Here is a 26,464-nt window from a genome sequence, read left to right as displayed (position 1 = left end):
CCTCAGTACAGTAATACAAGAGTTTTAAAACTGTGTATGACACAATTGATTAGAAAGTGGTGTTTCTTTTTTGTTTCCCTTTCAAAAATCAGAAGGCAAATTTACTGTCTACAAATCACAGCGTATCAGAAAGAAGTATTGATTGTATTTTCAAAATGTGCTTTACTTTCTTCAAACGTTTATAGCTAGTGCTATGAAGAATCCCTTTTGAAAGGAAAAAGGAGTCAGGATTCAGTGGGTTTATAAGTCAGCATCGATTCTGATCAGACAACTGGAAGAAGCTTGCACGTAATTAATATGGTTTCACTTTATAGACAGAAAATCTTTGGTCTTGATGGTTTCTCATTTTAAGGAGTAACCAGAATATGGTGTAAAATTGACACATCGGATGTGAAGCTCTCCTTTTCAAGTGGTGCCTATCCCTTCCTTTTATTTCCAGGATTAACCAAAGGCAGATCTTTTCTAGCTGTTGCTTTGGTAACTTTGCTTATGCACTCTCTCTCCTGCACTGTCCCAATGGAAGAGCAGTTGACTTTATCATTTTGGGGGATTTTTTGTTTATTTTTTGTTTTCTTTTTTGTACATGCCCAGTTGAGCCAGTTGATGCCCGCCCAGCTGCAGACAGAGGACTCACCACACGACCAGGTATATAACTTGCATGGCTTTTACCTGTGTTTTCCCAGCACGCATGTGGTCTGCTTGAGCTGAAGTGATCCCCTTTCCTTTTGTATAACCCTCTCTTAAAACGTAATGCTATGTCATGAACTGGGGAAGAGTTCCCACACAAACCCCCACCAGCCTGTGTGAGTGCTCTCCGTGGAGGGTGTTTGGATGGGTACGTGCAGGGGGAATGGGACCCAGAGAGCTGGGACTGATACTCATATCAAGTTGTAATCCCTTCTAGCAGTAATGCTTTGGCAGGTGCAGGAGGCAGTAGACAGAGTACCCCATAGTTCACAAAGTACATCTAATTTGGGAATGTATGATAGAAATGTCAGATCCTCAATACAGAGTATACAATTTCTTCTAAGTTGGGGCTAATAAAGAGTTCATGCATGCAATTTTAGAATTGCGGGGGACATGAAGATTTTTTGCTGTGATGCTTACCTTAGCTAACTCCAGATATCTAAAAATTGATACATATATTCTCCCTCTGAATTCACTGAAGACACCTCTATACAGCCATTCGATTCTAGGATAGAGAGGGGTAATTATTTGCCCTCTGTAGGTACCTGTGTCTTCCTGTTGATTTCAGAGTAATAGCAGATGACTAGCCTGAACCAGGCTGCAAATGTTTGGAAAAGTTAAATGGCACAAATTAGTTTTCAAAAGTAAGAGCTTCTTTTCATACTTTTTTTGCTTTTTAGGTTGCTTTTCCCCTTGTTTTTGTTTAGGATTATCTAGAAATGGCTGATTCCATTGAGAGCAAACAGCCTTTTATTTCAGAAGAGGTTACTTTCCAACACAGAGTGAGATTAGATCGGTATATTTTAGGGTCAAAATTATTTCAGTGTCACATCATCATTGTGTTTTTTTCTTTAGATCAGATCAAACTGATCAATCTGTCGTCTTTTTCCCTTCATCTTTTCCCCAACCATCCATTAGATAGCATTATGGTCAATACCCTCCTAGCGTGTTTATATCTTCCTGATAACGGTGTTTACTGACTACAGAAATTGCTGCAGCTGGAAGTAAAATAAGCTCCTAGGTTACAGCAATTTGGATACATGTCAAGGCTGGCCAGGTGATATGCTCCTAGCACTGTTTTAGGAGCCTGACGTCTTTCCTTGTGTTCATAATTCATTCCATGAAGAGAGCATAGAAACAGGTACAGAGCTAGCTGTAGAACAGTGCCAAAAATCATGGGATCGTGGAACATCCCCCCCAGTACTAGGTTATCGCTGCCTTCTGGATTAAATTTCTTCCTCAGAGCAGTAGAAATATCATCACAAATGAAACATAAATGTGTTTAATCCAAATTTTGTAATGTTAGTTTGATCTAGCAGTTTTCTTGTAATGTTAAAGATTGTGATTGTTAACTGTTTTAATTTCAGTTGTCTTGAAAAATCTCCTGTTATGAGGCCCATATTTATTACTATAGATTATTCCTTTCTCCCTTCTATTCCTCCACACATACACACACGTGACAGAAATCTTTGGTGTCCCTTCACTAGAGAAAGGATTTTCTGACACTGCCGTGCCCCAGTTTCAGAGTGAAATGACGTGCATTAGTTCACTGTATCAGAGTGCTTTGTTGGTTGGGGTGATACAAGTAGTACTGAAAGTATAGCTAGCATAGGTCATGACTGGTCATTGTGAATGTGTAAGATAGACTACTAAGGAGAGGTAAAAAAAAATTCTAGCATGTGACCATTATGGCTTGAAATTTCCAGCAGATACAGTAACTTTTGCACTATGAAAATCACATGGAATAGTTCCTCAATTTTCTGCTCAAGTGCAAAAAAATAGTACTGTCCGAGGGCCTGTGCTGCCTTTGTCGCTTTTAGCACGCTTTTAGAGTTTTAAGTGCTGCAAAGGCTTGGCGCAGCGAGTGAATCCCTTCAGCCAGCTTGGCAAGGGCACACGCTGCATTCCTCTGTGCAGAGGAACTGGAGGGGTTGAAATCTTTCACTGCTGTGCCTGCATTCTGAATTTCACAGCATAAAGTGTCTTATATGTGCATGTGAAATACAGATTTTGCTCCTTTATAATAGTGCTAAATGTATTCTAACAGTAAGCAAAGTATATTCTCTTCACCATTCCTGGTAGACCTTATCCTTATGTCTTTAATCACCAGATCCAGACTCTGCAAATTTGTCCTTACTGGTACAAATTCTAGCAGTAAAAGTCCACCTGATTTTTCATCATCCTTTAAAAACAATTTATCTGTGATAAAATTTCAGTTTAACAAAAAACTGATACCAGTCTGAGTAGCTTCATAAACCAGGAACAGAGGAAAGCAAATGGATGCTTAATTAAACTGTGAAATATAAAAGTGATTCTGACGGTTTAAAAATGTGTGCTTTAAAATTGTCTTACTTGCTAATTATAAATAAAAATTTCTGTTCGAGGTTAAAGAAAGGAAAATAGATACTTCTTTTTGTAGTCCCTCTCCTTTTGGGATAGTTGGCTTTTAAAGTTTGAGGCTTTTCTTTATCAGAAAAGAAAATCAGTAAAATGTGTATATTATTCTACAAAGAAGGAGTGTTAACAAGGGACCTGGAGGCAGATTAATTAATACATACAGCTGCTTGTAACTTTTTGTTAATTTTTATTCGTTGTCTAGATTCTTGTTGATTTCCTGAAAGAATTTTCCCTTTGCATAATCCTGACTTTAGAGTTTGTGCTTCTACTTGTTCTGATCAAGTGAACAAGATGGTGACCTGCTTCTTCAGGGTGAAAATACTGGTGTTGTCAGCCTGCAACAGTCCAGGCCTGGGAATATGAACAAGTAAATGTTTTTTGTAGGTGTTCAAATCCTTGAAGAAAATCAGCTCTGAGAGGACTAAGACAAACATACAAACATGTGCCTTTTTTTCTTTTGTCCATTTTCTTTTTACCACTTTTTGCCCACACAATGTTCTTAAAATGTTCACCTTGTTTTTCTTAAAAGTAGATCAAAATCATGTAGATGATCTTTGTCCCGTTCCCACAGGAGAGGTAGTTTGGTCACAGTACAGAAGAGAAGACCAAGTACTCAGTAGTATCTCTGATCACTGAAATCTTGTTACTTCACCACATCATTTTCTCTCTTTCAAAATATAAATAAATAAAAGTCTGTGAGTGAAGTCAGGAAATGTGAAGAGTTGTCTGATCTGTAGAGCAGAAAAGCTTTTGAGTAAGGATCAATTTTAAAGCATTTACTAAAATCTAGGCCAGTTGTCCAGACCCCTACCTCTGTTGCATTCCATCTTGGCTGTCAGCAGTTGAAGCTGGATTTTGAATCTGATTTACATCAGTCCCAGGAGGAGAGTAATGTCAGAGGTCCCCCATTTCCTAGTATAGATACATCATCTGTGATTCACACTGGTATTGGAAAATGAGCCTAGTGCCTCCACACACTGTCCTTCCCCTTTTTAATTCACAAATGGGGAAACAAGAATAAAAATTATTCCTAAATCCCTTTCTTGTCATCTCTTTGCTGAAAAAGGAGACGGAGATAATAAAAGGTCATAGGGAAGGTAAATATCAGTGTCATCAGTGAGCTATTTTTTAATACAGTACAAAATAAGAAATTTATGGCATGTTTCTTGCTATTTATAAATTGCTTCATGCAAGGAGATGTTAGAAGGCTGCAGTCAGCCTCTTCCATAGGAAGAGCTTCAAATAAAAGAATACCTCTTTACTTCATAGCCTCACTGTAAATGGCTTTTTTAATAGTGTTTCCTTCTCCCTCATGCCCCGGAGGTCACTTATTTGTGATGAACATTTAATTTCTTGCTGCTGAATTTTGGGTATGTTTTTTAGTAACTTTTTTCTGTTTGTGTGTGTGTGTATATATAGAGACACATATACACAAAGATAGGTATAAAATCATGTTTAGATACTCATAAGCAAGCTTTTTACTCATGTTAATTCACCAGGTCTGATCTGTGGAAACTGAGTGAAGATTAGAAAACCTGCTGTCAGAATGGATGTTGCTTAGTATCAGCAGATTTTCTGAAATTCAAGGTGATAAAGAAATTACCCAGTGCTCTGTTCAGGGTAGATCATATTCTCATCTGTTGCACAGTTGCAACTGTAATTATGCCACTAACAGCTGTAATTATATCGCTCACAGGATGCAAATAATTCACAATGCAAGGATTTTATGATATTAACTGTGTTACTTTCATCCATGTAGTATAGTTTGAGGGTTTTCTTGCATTCTCCTAACTCGTGGTCAGTTGGCTGTTTGTGCAAACAGTCAATAATTTTGTGGAGACATTGCACAGAAAGTTGCTTCTGTGTCTCTTGCCCTTCCGCTGATAAATCATGACATGTCTGTCTTTATTACATTATATAGAAAACTGAGGGGGTTTTTTATACATGTTGCAGAGACTCTATACACCTAATGGCTGTTCTGCAGAATCATCAGTACATATGCTGCATCTGTATGAGGTGAGGGCGTAGAGCAGTTTACTGAATTATTTATGATTTTCTTGCCAGAAATTGCCAGGGGTTTTTTTCCTCTATTTAGTGGTGTTAGTTCAGTACAGTTGTCTTAAAACAACTGTCTGCAGCTACTAAATAAAAATCATTAATGGATTTTTTCCATTAGATTGTTTTGTTTTATAAAGTAGTTATTAACTGTGAATGCCATTATATGTGCAAATGCATAGCATCTGCATTGACGTGCCAGAAAGATTACCGGATTTTACTTGCTTTGACTATTCATTTTTACACACACATAAAATAATCTCTGGTATTCTGAGAATTATTTCATACTAAGTTCCAACTAGATTCTGTCTTTAAAAGGATAACATTCTTTTTTGCACTTATCTTCTGCTTTCTCCAATTTGAGAGCCCTGCAGTCATCCGTGAAGTAAAAAGCGAACCACCATTTTACTAACTTCCAAGGAGAGACCAGAAAGTTTTAGTTCCGTGCAGTCTTAAAAGTACTTGCTCCTCAGAGATATTTGAGTTGTCCTTACAAAACTGAGTATATAATCTTCATTTTAATCTTTGTAAGGGAGTATGCAATCTTCATTCTTCTTTCATTTCAAAATGAAATGACCTGAACAAAGTCATGAGTCGTATGAAAGTAGTAGTTGAACCTTCCAGTGAGAATATGCAGCTGTCTACCTGGGTAGTTGTTCAAACACTGCATTCCCTTCCGTCCACGCTTTCATTTCAGATGAAGCTTTACCCAAATAAAACCGTTTACTACACTTGTAACAGGCCTTGATTCAACAGATCTTTTCTTGTTCTTGCCATTACTCAGATACAGTTCGTGGACAAGGAGTTTTAAGTTTTCCTGAATGCGATCATTACATCTGTTGCTTAAACGTGTTACGTTAGGTTTTGTCTATGTAGAGACCACCCAGGTCTGGTAGTTTCAACTGCATTTCACTTGGAGGTTTAATATTTAACTCCAAGTAACTGGAAGACCACAGGCAATACTGTTTCAGATCCTTGCAAAACAAAATCACAGAATCTTGATAGGCTGTTACTTAACTGGTAGATGAAGCAATTACAAGCAGTGTAGTAGATAATGTCTGCCTAATTGCCTCTTTGGTGGAATTCATTGTATCCGGGTTTTCTTATCATTCCTAAAGATATATTTACACAAACAGAAAAGCTCATCTGTGTGAGAATAAAGTGTTCCCCAAAGCAGCTACTTGGTTTTTATTTCGTATGAGTAGTTTTAACTCCATAAGATTTTTTTTAAATTTTTTTTTTTCCTTTAAGGGCAAGGAACAGTAAGGTTTGCATATGCTGCTTTTTTTTGATGTTTGGATGTGTGTGCACGCACACATACATGTGTACACATGTGTGTATAAAAGCAGTTGTTGCTAATTAACAGCAATTAATTCAAAGCCCTTCATTAGCTCATTTTGTTGGATTTTGCTAGATGCTTTTAAGCTTGGTTTTTTTGATGGCTAAATAGTTTTGTCAGTTTTTCTAAGGAGTTGCAAGTTAATACATTTACCAGCTGAACTGTAGCATTTTTAAATTGAAGTAATTAGGGATGCAACTCCCTAAAGATATGATGTAGTTCAGAAGAAACAGCACTAATAATTACTATTATTTGTGAACTTGAAGTGAGGCTGTTGCTCTCCCTTTTCTCTTACATTGGCTTTTGTGTTTGGGTGGTGTATTTTAGACTTGGTAGTAAAAAAACATCATGTGTCAGAATTAAGGTTCTTGTCATGTAGTTAACTTTTCTTTGTATGCTTGTCTTAAATGCAAGAGCAGGGTAGTATTAGGCAGCTCTTAGTTGTTTGCATTTTCCCTGATTCACACACCTCTGATAGGTTTTTGAAAGACTCTTCAGTTTTTCTTTCTTCAGTTACTACCTTTGAAAAATAAGTCTTTGATTTTAGCATGTGGGTCTAAATATGTAGTCACCAGGACAGAAGAGTGAATGAACTGGAAATAAAGAGAAGTCAGTTAAATAGAAAGTCTAAATTCTATAATGTGATATGGTGGAAAGGCATAGATAACCCCATATATATTTTTGTCTCATACCAGGTATTTAATTGATTCCAGTGCAGAGTCATGCTTCTCTTACTGTATAATTAGTTATTTGCAGAAGACCACCAATTTATCCTAGTCATACTTTTAAGTCTTTTTCCTCACTTCTAAGGGAATTGGAGGAGGGAAAAAATTGCTATTGGGTTTGTTAATCAACAAAAAGTTTTTCTGACCTTTTTCCTGTGCTAGCTACCAAAGACAAGTTTTAGTAACTCTAACGTCATTAACTTCGTAGTACCAGGTCCTATTTTGTATTCAGATTCCGTGTCATTTTTGTAGATTGGCAAGTAAGGCCAAGTTGACCACCAGACCCTGGTCATACAGTCCAAAGCAAAAAAATTCTGCCTGATCTCAAGGCAAAAGATTATTTAACTTGCTGCATGCTGGAAGTACTCCTGTGCTACTGCTTGGTTGGAATGGAAGGAGGGAAGGGAACCCTCAAAGAAATGTGGCTTTAGCAAAGTCTGAGCAAGTAGTCAGAGCCTAGGAGCAGGAGTACCCAGGCCTGGGTACTTATTACCCTGCCACTAGCACTGGTGCGTACAGGACACTTACAGACTTCACCTCTGCCCTATACTTCTGGCATAACCACTGAGCTCTTGGCAGTCAGCAGTTGATAGACTTCCAGGACTGGAAACTGTGTTTTAACTGTTGTGTTTAGTAACCCTAGATGAACCTTTCTTCTTTGCATTTGTTCATTCATATTTTAAACATCCTCATGATTTGTGCCAATGAGTTCCACAGTCCAATTTTGCACTGTACCAAATTTTATATATATATACACACACACACTTTCTTCTGTTGGTTTTTAATCTGCTGTGTCATAGCTGTGTTGGTGTCCTGTACTTTCTTAGGAGAAATAATAAATAACTGTTTCCTGTAGACTTTCTCCTTGTCATTCACTGTCATATAGACCTCCAATTTGTCTTGTCCTTCTTGTGCAGAAACCATTCCATACCAGTGATCCATCTGTCTCTCCCTGCTTTGTATCTTTTTTAGTTCTTCTGTCTTCATTTGAGATGGAATGACCAGAATGGATATATATAAAATGATGAGGATGCATCATTTATACAGTGGTGTAACGATGTTTTCTTTATTCCTTCATAATTACTCCTAGCTTTCTCTTTGCCTTTTTGACTGCTACTGAGCCAACTGCCCACAGAGTTATCCACAGTGACTGCAAGGTCTCTGTCTTTGGGTGGAGCAGAGCTAATTTAGAGCCTATTGTGTATGTATAGTTAGGGCTGTGTATTCCTGCGAGCACCACTTTACATTATATCAACATTGAATACCATTTCGCTTTTATTGTGCACTCAGAATTTGTAATATCCTTTTGCAGTTCTTTGCAGCTGGTTTTCCTTTGACCATCCTCTTTTTTTTCTTTTATTTTTTCCTCAATAAACTTTGTCACATCACTATTCACTCCCTTATCCAGATCACTTTACAAACAGCACAGATCCTTGTGGGACCCTGCTGGTAACCTTCCTCCATTGTGAAAAATGGCTGTGTATTTACACTTCATCTCCTATCTTTTAATCAATTATGGAAAGTCATGTAGGACTTTGCCTCTTAATCCTAGCCATTTTAGCTTCTGCCAGAGCTTTGATCAGGGACCTTCCTAAAGGTTTTTGGAAATCCAGATCTACTTCAAAACGAATTATTGTTTCCCATGTGCTTCCTAACTCTTCCAGTAACAGAGAGGTTTGGGAGTCAGGACTTCCCTCAAAAGACACATTGATTCTTCACAGATGTGTCTCATGTCTGTATGGATATGTTCTAATCAGTATTTATAGCTTCAGTGAATGTGTCAGCTGTAGCAGTAGAGTTGTTCAGTTACCCAGGCCCTTGCCTTGGGGGAGTTTCCACATGGTGCTTTTGCCAGCATGTCTAAGGGGCAACAAGTGTTGGCCATGGACAGTAGTGAGCAGCTGGGAGCCGGCTGCCTCTTCAGCCGCTGCAGCAGTGGGCAGTGAATCAAGTCCTGGGAAAGCCCTTTCCTGCAGCTACTTATGTGAAGCACTGCTATTCCACTGATGTTTTTTTCCCCCTCTCCCCTTTTAACCCTAAAAACAAGAAGGGGGGGGGTGAGTGAAGAGGTGAGCCTCTGTACTGCCAAATACACATTCTCATTTGCTTCACTTCCTATTGATGCAGGTGTAGGGGCTGTTTTGAGATGATGTGCAAAAGAGAGTAAATTGTATCTTTAGTTTGGAAAACTACCCATAGCTGCTTCAAGGATAGAAAGCTAAATATCTTTTCAGGTACCATGTGGATTTTATTTCCTTCATCTCCATTTCCTCCTGCATTTCACTGACAGAACATCATAGTTTGTTTTCAAACTGCAGTTTCTCAAGTACGTTATGGTTCTTGACTTTAGAAATGGTCTCTTGTATATAAATGTCATAATATACTTGTGTCAGTACTGTAACGTGCTTCAAAAATCAGATGCTTAATAAAGAAATTTGAGATTTTAAGTGCTTTATTCCTTAAAAAAAAAGATGTTTACTAAGGTGGAATTTATGGGGCAGTCAGACACATGAAGATGATTCTTGTTCTCTCCTTTGCATGGTTTACTGTGGGGAAAAAAAAGGGATCAGAGCCTTAGAATGGGATTGTCTGTACAGTCCAGAAAAGTTTGTGGGAATATCTGTTCTTGCTGACTCATAACACAAAAATAAATTAGCATTTAATGAAAAAAGAAATTGCATATTCAAAGGCAATAAAAAGGCAGTAATTCTTGCACTGAGTGATAGTTTATGACTGTGGAGCTCATTGGCACATGGAAGTCTTCAAGAATTTATTGAGAGTCCAGAGAGACAGTGAAGCACAAGAGCAGTCAGTAGGGTTGAGAATTTTAGATGTTCTTCCTCTGCAGCAGAGCTTAAGGTCAGCCCAAAGTGCTAAGAATCATAATGAAGGCTTGGAGAGAGGAGTTAGATTGATAAAATGCTAAAATAAATATAGAACTAGTTTGTTCTTATCACATTAGATAGGGTGAGGAAATAACTTATAAACAGCATGCTTCTGCGGAGTTTGTACCTCCAGGAAGTATAATGTCAGTCAGTTGGTACTGAAAAGGAAAATAACCAGCTACATAAATACACATATGTTATCTATAAGCCAGAGCCAGCTTTTCAGGACAAAAAATTCACAGATACATATATACTGTTTTACAATCACTGTTGTAAGCATTACAGCTTACAACAGCATTATAATCAGCTGTTTTAAGTCTGGCTGGTTCTCCTAACGCTAAGGTCAGGAAATCCTGACCTTCTTTCCAGTTAGACAAGTGCAACATCTTCCCTTTGTATCCGTAAGGGGGAAACAGGACTGCAAACTGTCTGCAATTAAAATGTCCGCAAGCTTTGCTTACTTGCTTTACTGTATATTTCTAATCAAGAGGGACAGGTATCATCTCTCAGCCAGAAGTCAAGACTTGAATCATGTTAATTCTGAGCAGTCTGAAATCTGAAAACAAATAAGAACTCTGTAAACTTAAATATTTTCATTACTCTTATTTGTACATGTTCGTGAAAAAGGTACAGTCTCCCGGGCAGCAAGAAAATACAGTATCTGAGGTTCCCCACCTCACACCATGGGTATGTGGTTTTTCCTCACAGCAGCCTGAGTTTAGGGAGGAGAAAGATTTCAGCCTAAACACCAAATTTTCTTGACATTGCTTGAAGACGCTGTCAGAGCAGATCTGTCTGCATCCTGTGAGCCAATTCAGGAGTCCGCTGTTGGTCCCTCACAGCTTAGTTCTTGCAGTGTTTCATGCTGAAAGCCCTTTGATGCTTGTACCAACATAGCTGCAGTGGACTAAGAAACATTTAACAGAGGAGAAATTTTACCAGCTCATTCTGTGTCATGTCACTGGGACTGAAACATCAGATGTACCTCACTTTCCTTTCACATTGCATCACGCCTCCTCTGTGTGAATGATACCATTGCCTTCTGCTCTTGTAATGGTGGAGGTAAGCAGAGCATAATTGAGTTGATGACTTTAATGAGTTGTTATTGCGGTGCAATGCAGGTTCTGGGCTGACCAATGTTAAAACAGAAGAGATATCTGAAGTGAAGATGGATGCAGAGTTCCGGCATGACTCAGGATATGAAGTTCATCATCAAAAGCTGGTGAGTTTTGAGTTGTTGATTCAGTCTTGAACTGGTGGGTCCATTACGGCCACGTTTCCCATGCGTGATGTCAATGCTGAGAGTGCCAACAAAAAGTTTTCATGTGAACAGATCATGATTTTTCTGGTTCTCTCTTAAATGAGAGTGAGCCTGGAATAACTTCAGCAGAGAGAATGGAAAGCTATCAAGTCTCACATGAGACAATTCTGACAGTTCCTGACCTTTCACTTCCCTGTGACTGGATGTGATCATATGAGCAATACTTGTCCCACAGTCCATCTGTCATGGTCACATAACTAAAGTGAAGGTATACAGAGGAAGGAAAATGCTAAGTAAGTTTAAAAAAGAAAAAAGTATATTTGATGGAGACACGCAGCATGGTACAGCAAGAAACAAAGTGACACCGTTTCAGGAATAGATTTCTGTCAAAACAGATGGCGGTGGTACATGAAGGTTACGTGAGCGTAAACTTTCCGCAACATTGCCTGCTTGGGCTAAGAGGAGATTCTCTATTGGCCTTAATTTTAATTTGTACTTGTCTGTATCTGTGTGTTTTGTTCCTGAAGGTATATTAAATTATTACCAGGTGAAGGGCAGGTAAGGGCAAAATATTGTTCCTCATTTGAACTCTGCTTCTTATGAACATAAAAATAAGAACCAGAAGCAATGCAAGAAAGAACAAGCATCTTCTAAAAGCTTTTTTCGGTCCCTTAATAAATAATGAAGAACCCATACAGCAGTGTTGACTATAAACCTTTTCTACTTTCTCTTTTGTAAAGGTATATTACAAAATGAGATTTCAGTTCCGTGACTTTCAATATTCTGATATTAAACTTGAAAGCTTTTTTTCTTAATATATTCTTAAAGCTAAGTAGTGCTGAAAATTAAAATTAACATGGGACTCAAATTTGCATTTGAACTAGGCAATCACCGTGTGAAAAGATATTCTGCTGTCTCTTTGATGCTGAGAACTGAGAATTCCCAGTTTGAAGAGCTAATCCAAAATGCATTAGCACAAATTTGGGAAATTCTGACGTGCTTAGCTCAGATGGGTTAAACATCCTGATTGAGTAAACCCATGTAGTTTACTGAAGGGAAGGAACTTGCAGGAATGTGTTAGACGCAGTAGTTACTGAGCCTGTGTCACGTGCACTTCCCAGCAGGAACCTTTGACGTTTAAGTGGTTTGATACCATCCCGAGCAGTGTGGTGCTGGAAACTACCCTTGCTGTGGTGGCCGACTGGGAATGTGTTGCAATCTCTGTACTTGGATAATCTGTGTCATGCTTAAAATGAGATCCTTCCAGCTTTTTAAAGCATTTTACACCATACTTCTTACTGATGGGTACAGCCATTATTTAAAAATCAGTAAGCTGTCCTTTAGGTTATCTTTTCAATTGAGACTAAGCAAGGAGTCCAGTATTGCTGAGAAAGTACTGGGCTGATGCCTTAGAGGGCGTTGCTTGTTCACCATATGCCGTATCCTAGCTGATGCCCTTCTCCATTAGCTTTAATTCAAAAGCAGTAAGCAGAAAATACTTTCATCTGTGTTTTGCTTCTCCTGTGCCCTGGTAGGTTTTACTGAAACAGTCTCCTTAGGATGTTGCTTTGAATTCAGCTGCACATTGTATTTTACACGCAAACTTCTGAAGTGAGCTGCAATTGTAGTTATTTTCTCCCTTATGAGTGTTCACGTTTTAACTGTACATTAAGTTGTTTTTCATAGCACAGAGTGCTTAAGGCCTTCCTCTGTTGCATATGTGTACTAGCTGGGGCATTTCACAGTGCTCCAAAATGGCATGGCAACACAATTTCAGTCCCAGGCAGGTAAAATTGACAGAAGAAATTATGACTTCACATCAGCTTATGCTAACACTGTCCATTGTATGTACTTTTCCATTGAATTCTTAACTGTAAGCACATTTCTTGCTTATGACTAGGAACAATATAAATATTTATACAGCATGTTTTAATACCTCTCTGAGGAAGATTGTGTTTCTTAAAGAGTGCAAATGTTATACAGCTCATTAGAATTCTCAGTTGCTTTCCTGCTTCCCTCTGCATTTTTGTTAAATACTTATCAAAGTATTTAGTCTTTCAGAATGAGATAGTCTTACAATTCTGTGGATGTAATTTATTCTCTAATCCTTTTTGCACATTTTGGTTAAAAATAATAATAATAATAAAATCCCACTATTGACAAGTGGACAAAAGGTTCGTAAGTATGCATAGATGAAAAATAATCCAGTATGTTCCTTGAATACAAAGCAGGATGGTGAAAACAATCACTCAGTTTTCATACCTGCTCCTGTTGCTAAAATATTAAATGCATAGTAAAGCATCTTGCTGTTCACTGATTTGCCTTATCTGTACACATAATTCAAGTGGATCTTCTCTGCTTTTCACACAACTGTCATCTCCTCTAGGTCTCACATGAGTATGTTCACCATCCAGGTATAGCTCATTCTCCCTGTACCCTGCAAAATCTTGATGTGTCCCTTGGTGGGCACATAAATCAGCATGCTCGTGTTTTTTGGATTCTTGTCTCTTTGTGAGAATTTTCTCTCAACTGGTTGTGTGCAAGTTTGACTGTTGTCCTACAGATCTTCACTGCTGCTTTATCAAAGAAATGCATCAGGCATAGTCCAAACAAGCCACACAGATGTAGATTTATAAACACTTTCATGATTAGCATTCTAAAAGTAAAGAAATCTGACTCCCTACAAGCTTATCAGTCATTTTGCAATTTTCTCGACTTGCTTACCCAAGAAAAAAAAACCAGCTGCTATCTAAGACCCATGTGAAGCAGAGACATGGAGATGAGTCTTCCTCGTAGCCATAGCACTGCTGCACCATAGGCAATACAGATTTCCCACATTGCTCTTCTCCAACTATGAGAGTTTTGTGGTATGGCAATCCAGTTTTGAACAATGATCTGTGACATGCAGTGCTGCTTAATTACTGATACTTCAATAGGCTTTATATTGCTGTGGCAGCTGGACAGGTTAGCCAAATACTCAGTGAACTTTTTATTAGCCACCTTCCTTTTATTTTTCTTTTGTAGGTGTTCTTTGCTGAAGATGTAGGTTCAAATAAAGGTGCCATCATTGGACTAATGGTGGGAGGTGTTGTCATAGCAACAGTGATTGTCATTACTTTGGTGATGCTGAAGAAGAAGCAGTACACATCTATTCATCATGGAGTCGTGGAGGTAAGAAAAGACTGCGGAGCACAACTGGCATCGCATGTACAGCACAGTCAGCTTGCTGCTCTGTAATATATTCACAAATGAAGAAAACATGTTTTTGGCTAGCCTAACAATCAGAGTAGCAGTGGTTGTATCTGGCAGAGTGTAATCAAATTGCAGACACTATAAACTGTGTTAAGTTGGGTGTAAAACCACACGAATGCTTTCTGGAACTGTTCTAGACCAATCACTTCATACTATAAAAGTTCATTTTATAGGAAATTTAAGAGTAGCCAATGAGCAGTTACTGCTCAAGAGAAGAAATCTGGTTTTACTGTTGTTGGGAATGCACATACATGGATTTCTTTATTTAGCTTGCAAATAAACATTTGAGGCAGGTAGTCTTGTGCTGTACACTACAAGGATTTTCCCTATACAGATACTTTATTACTTTTTGTTCTCTAAACCAGATTTTCTTTCATCACCAACAGCTTTTGATTTAGGGCTAATCTGAAACTCAGGGATTTGAGAAATAATATACAAGACGTCTATATGGGATTTTCAAGATGAAAACCCTTGTCTTTTCTCAATTTACTGAGTAAATTTTTGGTCATTTTACAGTAACTTAAAGTACCTCATCTGTTGCTTGGATATAAGAAAGGGTCTCTGTAAGTAGAAAACCTTAATTATGAGAACTGGAAGTGGGTTCATGTAGCTTCTCCCCCCCCCCGCCCTTGTGTATTGATATCTAGTTTGCTGTCTTGAGTGTCTGGTTTGCAGATAGTACTTACATTAATTAGCCAGCCCTTAAAACATTTATATGTTTTTGCCTTCCAAAACTTGTACTTTAAATTTTTGATTGAAACTAAGTCTTGAAGACCACAGTTATGTTGACTTTACCTTGAGTCAAATGAATCTTACTTTGATCTTGATGGAGACATACACTTCCTGATGCATGTATTCTACCATCTGGGGCAATGAAGGGTTTTTAAAGTATTTGAGTAAGCCTTTGTGCTTGTGTCCCTGTATCCATGCTGTGGTTGCTCATGTGGTTTGAAACCTTCAAAAAGACATGGTCAGAAGAGCACCAACCACTGGGGGTGAGATTTGAGCAGACAGCAAGCCATTGCAGAATTTTGGACCAAGAGGCGGAAGATAGCAAGCAAGAATCTTCGCTTTAATTTGCTATATGAAAGCTTCCAGCCCATTTTGTACAAAATTGAAACAGTTTTTAGTTTTAAACCACCTAGTTGGTAGCTGCTGCCAACAGTTGTACAACTTGAGATGCCCCTTTCGCTGAGTTTAGCAACAACAGAATAGGTCAGGAGGCTTGCTAGGCCAAACACTCAAATCAGACATTGAATGTGGACATACCATTACTGCAGGATGACCTTAAAATTTCAGATGGGCTTCAACTGATGGAATGACATGGGAAAGGTAGTCCTGGATTCCTACAAGCTTTCTTCAGTGATGGTGAACTTGAAAGTGTTAGACTAGAAATAACATGCGCAAACCGAACAAGTAGTTCATGTCAAAATGACAGCATCACTTACAGTTTTATCTGTAAAATTTTTTATTCACTAAAGCTGTATCATACAGATCTACCAAGGATATTAGTCAATTTATAGTACCACACTGTAGATGGTGTCGCCTTGTAGATTTGCTGCATTGTGTCTGGCATTGGCAGGCAGGATTCCTTATTCTGCCAGACTTGCTTTGTGGTCTTGGCAGACTGCATAGCCTCGCTATCTGAGCTTCTTGCCTGCAAAAAGGGCATAACATCTATTTTTGTCCTAGGTTGGTGAAAATTTTGTAGCGCTTGGGGTGGGTGGAACCCCAACACTTAAAGGTCCATATACAATTGATGTTTAATGTTAAAATGTCTTCAAAATGAAGCTGTTACATTCTAAAGAGGATTAATTTATTCAGCAACGGTGCACCTTTAATGTGCTGTGCACAAAAGAGCAACATCACTTCATGTAAAAATAACTGTACATCGGCTCTAGGTTGGCTGAGTATATTTTAACAAAACTTGCAACTTGTTTGTTCCATGTCAGAAGTTACTGTGAGAATTACAACTCTGATAATGGATACGAAATTAAAACAAGTCCTGTTCCACCTATATTCTTACCTTCCAGAAAGTCAACTCTGTAGTACTTTGTCTCACTTCACTATTTCTTTAACAAAAGGCATTATTAAAAATCCTGTTACCCTTTTTTGAACCTCCGAGGAGAAATTGTCCTATTGAGAAAAAGTGTCATAGTAATTTTCTTCCAAGTTTGAGAATATAAATGTTTTGGAGTGGTTCAGCCTCTCAAGGAGGACTGTCACAGTTAAGTAAATGACTGAGTGATTGAAAATTACTTATTGTATGTGCAGATAGGAGCTCCGACAAACATTCTGAAGGTGCTTTTTGCTGGTGCGTGCACCCCAGCTGTCTGCAGGAGACACGTTCTTCCATGAAAGCAGCTGGGAAAAGTGAGGTTCTCACCTCTTCTGTGCTTCAGAATACAGCCGACTGTCTCAATGCCTCCTCTTTAAGGATCTCCTCTTTGATGCTCATTTGCTTTCTGTTACGGAGGCAGCACCTTCAGCAGGAGCATGTGGGGAGAAGTGACAATGGGATGGCTCGCAGCAGTAGCAAAGAAGCTGTTAAAATTGTTGTAGTACTGTCCAAAGTCCATCTCTCAAAGTCCAATCTGCGGGTGTGTATTAGGCAGCATCCATTTACCATTGTTTAAACAACAATGTTGTGTTAGTGCATCTGTGAGCCCTGCCAGCACTTCTGTCTGGCCTTTTGATCTGCCCCATGTATGTAGGGGCAGCATGTGAAATTTTCTGCAGCATCATTATCTTCCTGACTCCACATTAGGATTTTCTGTGTGAACAATCCATAGGCTGGAGCAGAAAGGGATAGATGGACAAGCAGTCTCAAAAGAGATTATCTACCTGACCAAACGGCTTTCCCAAGAGACATCATGTCATAGAAGAGAAGTGTTTATGCTGCTTTTCAGCAGCACCAGAGCACTCACACCTCTTACATGCTGTGTTCAACTTCTGCCACTTCCATAATGGGTGCAAAAAGCTTCTTAAAGTGGCAAAGAGCTTTAGGGATTTACTGACAAGGAGATAACCAGGTTCAAGGCATGTGTTTGGCAGAGTCATACCTAGGACAGAGGTTGTAAGGAATGAGAGGAAGAGTTGGCAGAGTTGAAATGGGTAAAAGTGAGTAGAAGACATTCAGGATGAGCAATGATGCACATACATTGGTAGGAGATGAATTACCCTGCATCAAACAGCTACAGGAAGGAGAGGAAGTACTGGCACTAGTAATTTTAAAGGCTAAAGGTGAAATTTAAAAAAAAAAAAAAAAAAATCACTAAGACTGCAAGTAGGACCCTCAATAAATCCCTTTCATTTATAAATGCCGTGTTTCAGAGGTTATTGGACTTTAACTATGAACCTGTTTTATCAAAGTGACACTTTTTGATATGCAGTATTGTGTAAGGGTGTTAAACCTTCATTCTGATTTTACTGTCCTTCCTCCTATTTTTTCCTAATCTCTTTCTCCTCCCTGATTTTCTTCCAATTTTCTCTAGTTTCTCATCAATTCTTTAGTCTCTTTTGCGCTGCACTTTCTTCGATTCTTTTTTATTGATTTTGTTGTCTTACCCTCTTTCTTTCCTACAAGCAGGTTATGCTGTGTGCTTGTCACATCACCTAGTCCTGAATAAGAAGTGCTGAGTGGGAGGCTTGAGCTAAAATGAGTGACAGAGTTCAATATAGTGTTGTTTCGATCTTAAATATGAAGAAGTAACAACACAGGTTCTGTCATACCCCTCCTTTGCATCCCCTAGTGGGAGCAGCCTCTGAGAAAGGAAGATTCTCTCAGGCATGTATTGAAATACAGAGATTCCTGATCCTTCAACCCCAGAGCTTCATATTGCGCTTTAATTTCATGCTAGAAGAGAATCTATCAGTAGGTTTGCGAATTGTGAGGCTCTCACCTGGTTTGGAGAAGCACTAGATACTCTGATAGGATGGTGTTCCTGTGTACAAGAACCAGGGCTGACTTGATGCTACAGCAGCCCCTTCAAGAATTAAAGGAAGGGTGGCTTTTCCTCTGCACTTGCTTTGTATTCTTATTTTCTGTACGTGCTGGAGAGGCTACAGGGACATTTTCTGGTTTCCCTGCTTTGTTCTTCTCTTCCCTTCGCAGCCATGTTAGTAACTTTAGCAGCAGCAGATGGCATGCAGTGACCCTGTCACAACAGAAATAGTTAATGCTGTTAAATTTGCGTGGTCCTCGGGGCAGGGATTACACCTTTTACATGTTTGTAAAAAACCTATATGGAACGGATTTGCTAAGTCCTATTGCTGTTATACTGATGACATACATCAAAAACAAGTGCTCTGCCGAACAGCGATAGCATCAAGGAATTGCTAGAGGTTGATTTGCTGCATATGGATATAGATGGTGCATCCTTGTGGAGGGACAAGTTGGCAACCCCTAGGGAAAGGACAGGGAAAGGAGCAGGAAGCAAATCAGCTCCTGGAGACAGTTGCAGAGATGAGGGCTGTGAGTTGTGGCTTCTCTCACTGCCTCTTGCCCAGCTCCACTCCTGCCCTCCCTGCTGGGCATAGGTGAGGCTTGAGCAGCAGGCGTGGATGAGTCTTTAAAATGTGAGTGCGCTGTTGTACGCTGGCTGCTGAGCACGTTGCTGTACAGAAATGTCTTGGGGATTTGGGTGTAGAGGTTGAATAGGAGATGGGCTGTGAAATTCCCAGGGCTTTTCCTGTCGATGGATCAAAATTACTGTTGACAGCCAAGCTGAGCACCCGCCGCTCATGTGGGCTGGCCAGGGGAAGCTTGCATCCTTCAGAAGAAAATAAAAAGTTTCTTTTTTCACTTCTGGAGAGGTAGGGGGGCAGGGAAAGAAAAACACTACCTTTTTTTCCACCCCCAGTTTCTAAAACAAGGGAAATCTGGGAAGAGCAGCTTAAAGCAAGAGCGCCATCTCTCTAAACAGGATCTCACTGCCTGAGAGCATGTCACAGAGGTGAAGAAATAGATGGATTTTGGGTTTGTTGCATAAGACAGTTATTCTATGCAAATTCAACTTTAAAAAAAAAAAAAAAAAAAGATAAAGGCAGCCTTAGAATGGCAGTATTTTATCAGCAAAAAAGGCTAGGTTATATTACAGAATCAGAAACACAGGAAGCACCATGTCAGCTCAGCACAGTGATCCTTTCTTCCTGGCACCCTGTTCCCTGCTGGCAGGACTCAAAGGCTTGCTGGAAGGCTCAGTGCTCCCAGCTATCGAGAGTTTCACGGTAGCTGGGAGCAAAAGCAGTATGTGACCCTTAAAGTTGGGTATTTCACAAAAATGTGCAATTATTGGGTAGGAAAAAGGTATGATGGAAGATACAGTGTTGACTGAAAATGCAGTTTGAGAGTTGGAACATGGACAAGGAGATTTAGAAAAGGCTGATATGAAAACGGATCAGATTTGGGGTTAGCGGTTCATGTGAGCAGTCCAATACACATGCCACTCAGAACCATTTCTTCTCCTAAGTAACAAAAGAACGTGAAGATAGGAGATGTTTCTGAGAGGAGCCATTTTTTGGTTGGTACTGTGGTGTATAACCTACCGCAATAAAAGAACAGCTGCAAAAATAAGCTGAGCAGCCTGCATTTGTATCAAGCATGGAAGAACACGCCTTTAATCTTTCTCCAGAGTATCAGGTAACAACTTACTGAAGGTCATAGTCTGTCCTTACTAAGCTGAGTTATTTCCAGTATTGTAGAGTAGATTTAAAATGAGTATCAGACATAAGTACTTCTCCTTGGCTTTTTTATTAAAAGGTTAGAGTAAGTTAGCCTGCCATATAAGGCTTTCTTGAGAGAATATGCTTTCCATTATCCAAAAGGCTATTTTGATGCTAAAAGTAAATGGCTCTTTTTTCCTAAAGGTCACTACAGGAATCCACAGAAAAATATTCATACCTAATATTTCAGTGTAGAGTCTTAGGGACCTTCCTGATTTTAAATTTTTGACAATGTAAAGTTCACTTTTTACCTTCTCTTGTAAGAGCTGTCAAACAGTAGAGATAACAGATAGCAAATAAAATGACAAGCAGGTTTCCTTAGCTCTGTTTTCTTAGGTGGTTAACAAGATAGCCAGAATATGGTAGGTTTTGAATACACAACAGCTATTGAGCTAATACAGCAGAGGTAAAATACCTAATTAACATTTAGAGACTGTTCTTGCCCACTCTAATTTGATGGAGTTTTATATTACTGTAATGTTCAGTGAAGGAAGAAAATAATTTGTGGAGCAGCAGGTATTCACTGGAGAAGTCTTGCCTGAGCTGTCTTTGTGCCTGTCTTCCAAGTAATCAAGAAAAGTCAATTTTAGTTAAGTAGAAATACATAAACCAGTGCAGACATGTCAAGCTTTTTGTCACTGAACTGAACCAAACTATGGAGCCAGAGAGTTATGTTTCCATGAGTACGATGGGATTTTTTGCTCACCTCTTGCCTTGTTACTCTGGCATTTCCTTGCTACTCTCGTTTTATTTTTTCCAATTAATTTTTCTTTTGTCTTGAGACCACAGCATCTGCAACACATTTGAGAGCATAATATAGACAGAAGGCAGCCTCAAGCCACTTCCTACAGCTTTTTAGTGAGCTTTTTCTTTTATTTTGAGATTCAGTTGGTCCCAAGGACAGATACCAATATATATCCTGGGGGAAAAAACTAATAAAGGGGGACTAGAGGAGAGATGCAAAATATGTGCTCTTTTCTTGTTTGTGGAGTTGCATGCTTCCTGAACCAGACAACAAAACTCAGCTGGTACGCAACTGGTACTGCTGAGTTTGCGCAGCTGTTTTTGAAGTCCTGCATCAAAAAAATTTGTTGCAGAATTGTTCCTTATCTTCTCCTGCATATTACTCTGTCCAAAAAGTAAACTATGACTGTCCAAGTTGGAAGGGCCATCTCTTGTAAGTTTCTCTTTAAAGCTGTTTGCTGGCTTCTCGTTTATTGCTGGGTGCAGTGCCATCTGTTGATTTTGTTCATGAGGCCACTCTCAGTCCGGTGTTACTTGAAGAGAAGAGTTTTCAGAGACAGTTGTCTGTTCAGACAAAGTGAGAGCCTCCAGGTCTTAGGTTTACCACTCTGTTTAGTGGAGAAGTATCCCTATCGCTTCGCAGTCACCTTTATTTTAGACTTTCTTGTGAGATTTGGACTGAGCTTGGGACCTAACTTACTTTCCCCACTTGGAGGGGCGGGGGAATATGCAGAGAAGAACCTGTCAAACAAACCGTCTTGTGTTTCAGAGGATGCTTTCTGTCTTAACACACAGGGGAGGGTACAGAGTATGCTGGATGGCCATGAAGTGGGGAACTGTGGAGTGTGCTGTGAATTAAGCCAGAATCTGACCCTGCTTCTTTCTTCTCACAACAGGTGGATGCTGCAGTGACGCCAGAGGAGCGTCACCTTTCCAAGATGCAGCAAAATGGCTATGAAAATCCCACCTACAAGTTCTTTGAACAAATGCAGAACTAGGACACCACAGCAGCCTCATAAGTTGGACAGCAGAATGATTGCTTCACTGCCCATCGGTGTTCAGTTATAGAATAATGTGGAAAGAAAGAAAAACACTCTGTTTTATTATTTACTCATTCTCGCCTTTTGACAGCTGTGCTGTAACACAAGTAGATGCCTGAACTTGAATTAATAAAATCAGTAATGTATTTTCTCTTTCTCTTTACATTTCAGTCTTTACACTACATTATTAATGAATGTTTTTTGTGTACTGTAAAGAGGTTAGCTGTATTTAACTAGTGCATGGATAGATTCTCTTTCCCAATTATTTATCATGTAGCTCCTTAGCCAGTTGTATATTATTCTTGTGATTTGTGACAAAAATTAAGTCCTAATTGAAATATGCTTTAAGAATTGATGGGGGATGCTTTCTGTGTCTGTGGGGTTTAGCTGCTTCTCTTTGCTGAGCATTTTTTTCTGATCACTATGCATTTTAAAGTAAAACAACATTTTTTAAAAAGTATTCCAGATGAGTTACTGAAATTCTTTTCCTCTGCAGCTGCATTTTATTGTACAGATTGTTGCTCCTGCTGTATTAGTGACGTAGAAATCATGGGAATACACATTCGTTTCTTTGTGCCTGTTTTATGTGCACACTTTAGGCATTGAAAGGTAAACTTTATTTTCTTTTCCATGTATCTTTTTGATCTTAAAAAAATATTAAAAAGAATCCCTGTTAATTGTGAGCACTTCTGGGGGGGAAAAGTGCCTGCTGGTCGAAAATTAACGGGGATCCTCTGCAGGATGATTGTACAGAACCATTGCTTATGAATTGATAGCTTTCTACACTGTGTTACATAAATAAATTAAGAAAAAAACTTCTGGGCAAGAGTTTTCTTTGGAGGTAGAAAACAAAGATTTCTGAAAACCACTTAAACAGAAAACATGGATGTTCGCACTGAGAGGGGTTTGGGGAAGGGACTTTCCTACAAGGATTGTGGCACTCGCAGTCAGACGACCAGAGCAGAAGGAAGGTGGCAGCCAGACGGGGTGGGGAGTGAGGGGTGCCAACTTTGGCACACCTACCCCTCTAAGATGTTGTCTCTTTCTTTTTTTTTCTTTTCCTTTCAGTTTGTATAATAGTGTTTTAATGTAAATAAATACATTCCTGGAGGAGCCCTGTTGTAGTGGTGTGTTTCTGTGCTGACCAGCTGCCCTCGCTCGTGCAGAGGAGCACGGTGTGAGTGCCTAACTTCCCGCCTCCCCCTCGGTGCCCAGGAGCAACTTGCCGGTAAGCTCTTCTCTCGCCACCGCTGCTCCGCTCCTGTCGGCTTCCCGGCCACATCAGTGCGCTGCAACACGCCCTGTCCGTGAACTCAAGGAGGAGCCTCCTGGGTTGCAAGATCATCCAGCCCAGCACCGTGGCATGACCGCAGGTGCCCATGAAGGGTAAAACAGCACCACCAGTAATTTTTTCCCAAAAGGTGCAGGAAGAGGATGAAGCTGTTGCTGAGCTGTGGTACCTTCCTCTTATTGCCAGGTGGAAGCCAGCCTGAGAGCTTCCTTCAGCCCCTGGCCCTCTGGGGACAAGCCTGTGGTGCAGGGAGAGCGCAGTGACCTGCTCAGAGAGGCGAGGCCACAGCAGGTGAGTAGACCTGGTGATCTTCAGGGCAGCCTCTGTACCCAGCTTGCAGCAAGGACCCCTCAGGTTGAGCTTGGAGATCAAGTTGATGGAGCTGCAAGCTGGGTTATGGAGTAAAACTGAAGGTGCATGTTGCCTGAAAAAGTAAGCTAATGTCTGTTTCTCTACAGCAAATGGGTTAGGTGAAGCAGGACTGAGGAAGGAGAGTTAGAAGTAGAATAAAGGCAGCAAGATCTGTCCAGGGAAAGCCTCTTGTTAACTCAGTTCGTCTGCAAGCCACGGCAGCCTCTTCAGTATCACCTGTAGCTTTTGTCTCCTCAGTGAGATGAAGCATGGCTGTGGTGGGGCTGCCCAGCTCAGGTGAGTGGGTGAGTTGCTCTGGACCTCAACTAAGACTATAGTTTCTGGCCCTGTTGCCCTGACGCATCCTTCCACATCCATGAGCTTGCACAAAACCTCACCTGTTTGGCCAGCTCGCCTGCGGGCCTGGGACACGGCTGTGCTGACCGGCTGACCAGGAAGTCTGTTCAACCAGCGAGGGGACAACCAGGGCAAGTAGTTTCAGAGGCCACTTGCGAGGATGCAGGATGAAGAGGCACCTGCTACTCTGAACCTGCAGCAGGAAAAACTGCAGAGCTTCCCATTGCCTGTCACCAGCCAGGTGTTTATTCCCTTTGCCCTCCCATCCCTGCTCTATCAAGGGAATTCAACACAAGGGACCAGAGCCCTGGGAATAGTTGGTGCTAACTGCAGGCCCTGGAGTACCAGTGTTTTATAAAGAACTTGCAGAACGTCCCCAGAGGATTTACCATCTCTGTTTTTAAAGCTGGATTGTTTGGGCCAGAATAATGGGTAATGGTGAGCAGAGGCCTTCAGCCCCCAAATTGCTCCAAATGAAACAAAATTTTTTCTTTTACAAATATTTAGGGTTAGGTTCTTGTCTGTTTGTGTACATCTTGTTAATGTAGGTCACATACTCCTTAGAAAGGAACGCATAAGATTCTTCTGTGTGCATGTCTGGTATCATAGAGAAAGGATCCCACTTCAAGGCGAAGCCAGGATGTAATTTGATTTAGTGCAGTCTCATTAAAGGAGCATTATCAAAATTCCTTTCAGGAGAAGATGGAGTAATCCATAAAATACAGAGAGCCACTGGCCTTTAGAGCAAATCTCATTTATAATATCATAATCCCTGCAATCCCAGTTATAGAAAAATGCAATTGCTTTGAACTGTAATTCCGAGGTTGTCAAGCTTCCTGGTGTGGGGTTATTTGTCCAGTGAGACATAGGTGTTGCTCTTGCTACTCGTGGACGAACTGTTAATTAATCACTCAGTTTTATGCAGTGATTAAGTGATCGGTTTTTACGATTCCCTCCACACAGGTATACTCCTGAAAGAAAGGGAATAAATGCACACCACGGTGTGCACATAATGCACAGGGGTTAAAGTAAGTTCTTGAAACTTTGAGAGGAGCACTCCCACAGCTGCTGCAAGACCAAAACCTGCCTAGCAATTTGTCACAATTCCCAGGTAATAGTGGCAGCCTCCCACCTGTCTCTAGCCATACAAGCTCCTTATTGTGGAAAGATTATATTAGGAGTGAATAAAAACAGTTTGATAGGCTCATAAAGTAGAAAAACTGACAGAGGACAGTAGCTAAGCACCTTGCTCCCAAGTGCAGGATGTATTAGGTCTCACCCACTTCAGCAATAAACAGAGTGGGGTAGTTGGGTGCAGCTATGTGCTGGAAACAAAATTCCACTCCCCAAACCCAAGGAAATTACTCTTGTGGAGGAAAAATAGATAAAATAAAAATATCCTTGGCTGTTGAGTTTTTTAATGGGAAAAGTTTTCTAGCCTGAGTCATTTTGACAGAATGGGGTTAGGGAGCGCTTACACTGTGGGTCCATCAGCAGAGATGGTGAGGGTAGTCCCCAGCAAGGGGGAGTGGGGCTGGACAGGGATGGATGAGGGCCAGCCCCAACTTCCTCGGCTGTTCACACATCTGCTGCCTTTTGAAGGTGTTCTTAGTTTGTTTGCACAGACCCACTCAGATTAATGTACTGAATGCAAGGTGAGGCTTCAGATGTGATCAGTCACATACTAGAGGAGCCACCCTAAAAAAATATGCATATATGTGCCATGGTCTGCATTCAGTACCTGCCTCTTGCTAAATTCGATTCTCCAGCTACAGGGTGGTCTAGGAAAAGCAAACCAAGGCCTGGTGTTGCCCTTACAGAGAGCAGCTTGCAGCAGCTCTAGTTTCCATTAGGTCTCGTACAGCTCTGAAATCTCCATCCTCATTATATTTGCACTTACCAAAGCAATTTTAGGGCCATTGCTGTGTGGCCAAATGGCTCATCTTTATTGTTTTAAACTAATGGATTTTGTGGGTGGTGGGTAAGCTGCTGTTTAAATGCCTCCAGGCAGCAAGATTGAAAATAGCCTAATGACGTATGAGAACAGATTACAAATAACGCTGTGTGCAGTGTCCTGGTTGTATTTCTTTGCAATTTTTCCATCACTTGAAAATGAGGGTCTTGATTTGGTCAGTCCAGGAAGACTCTTCTCTCTTGCTGTTTCCCAGTAATTCTCTCCTCCACCTTCTTCCTAGAAGGAGCAAACACTAAATCTTCCCTGCAGTTTCCTACAGTTCCTGGGAAATTTATCTGTCTGACTATATGGAAAAACCTTTTAAGGCTCCAAATACAAGCATTGAGATTTATATAGAAGTAATAAAATATTTTGGCTTTAATGGGTTTCTTAGTTGAAGTT

General features: G+C 40.1%; 1 protein-coding gene across 3 annotated transcripts in view; it reads left to right on the top strand.

Annotated features, from left to right (window-relative positions):
- APP (amyloid beta precursor protein) overlaps window positions 1-23,222 on the top strand; it is a 233,121-nt gene extending 209,899 nt beyond the window's left edge. For all 3 annotated transcript variants that reach the window (XM_074902362.1, XM_074902352.1, XM_074902342.1), the window contains 4 exons: window positions 592-645; window positions 11,210-11,310; window positions 14,374-14,520; window positions 21,966-23,222. In XM_074902362.1, the coding sequence (XP_074758463.1) occupies window positions 592-645; window positions 11,210-11,310; window positions 14,374-14,520; window positions 21,966-22,067 (404 nt within the window). In that variant the 3' untranslated portion in view covers window positions 22,068-23,222. The remainder of the gene's footprint in view (window positions 1-591; window positions 646-11,209; window positions 11,311-14,373; window positions 14,521-21,965) is intronic.
- The last annotated feature ends 3,242 nt before the right edge of the window (window positions 23,223-26,464 follow it).

This window comes from Athene noctua, chromosome 1, assembly GCF_965140245.1.
Source record: "Athene noctua chromosome 1, bAthNoc1.hap1.1, whole genome shotgun sequence".
Lineage (NCBI taxonomy): Eukaryota > Metazoa > Chordata > Aves > Strigiformes > Strigidae > Athene > Athene noctua.
Note: the sequence above shows the minus strand (reverse complement) of the source record. Positions and strands in the feature narration are given on the sequence as shown.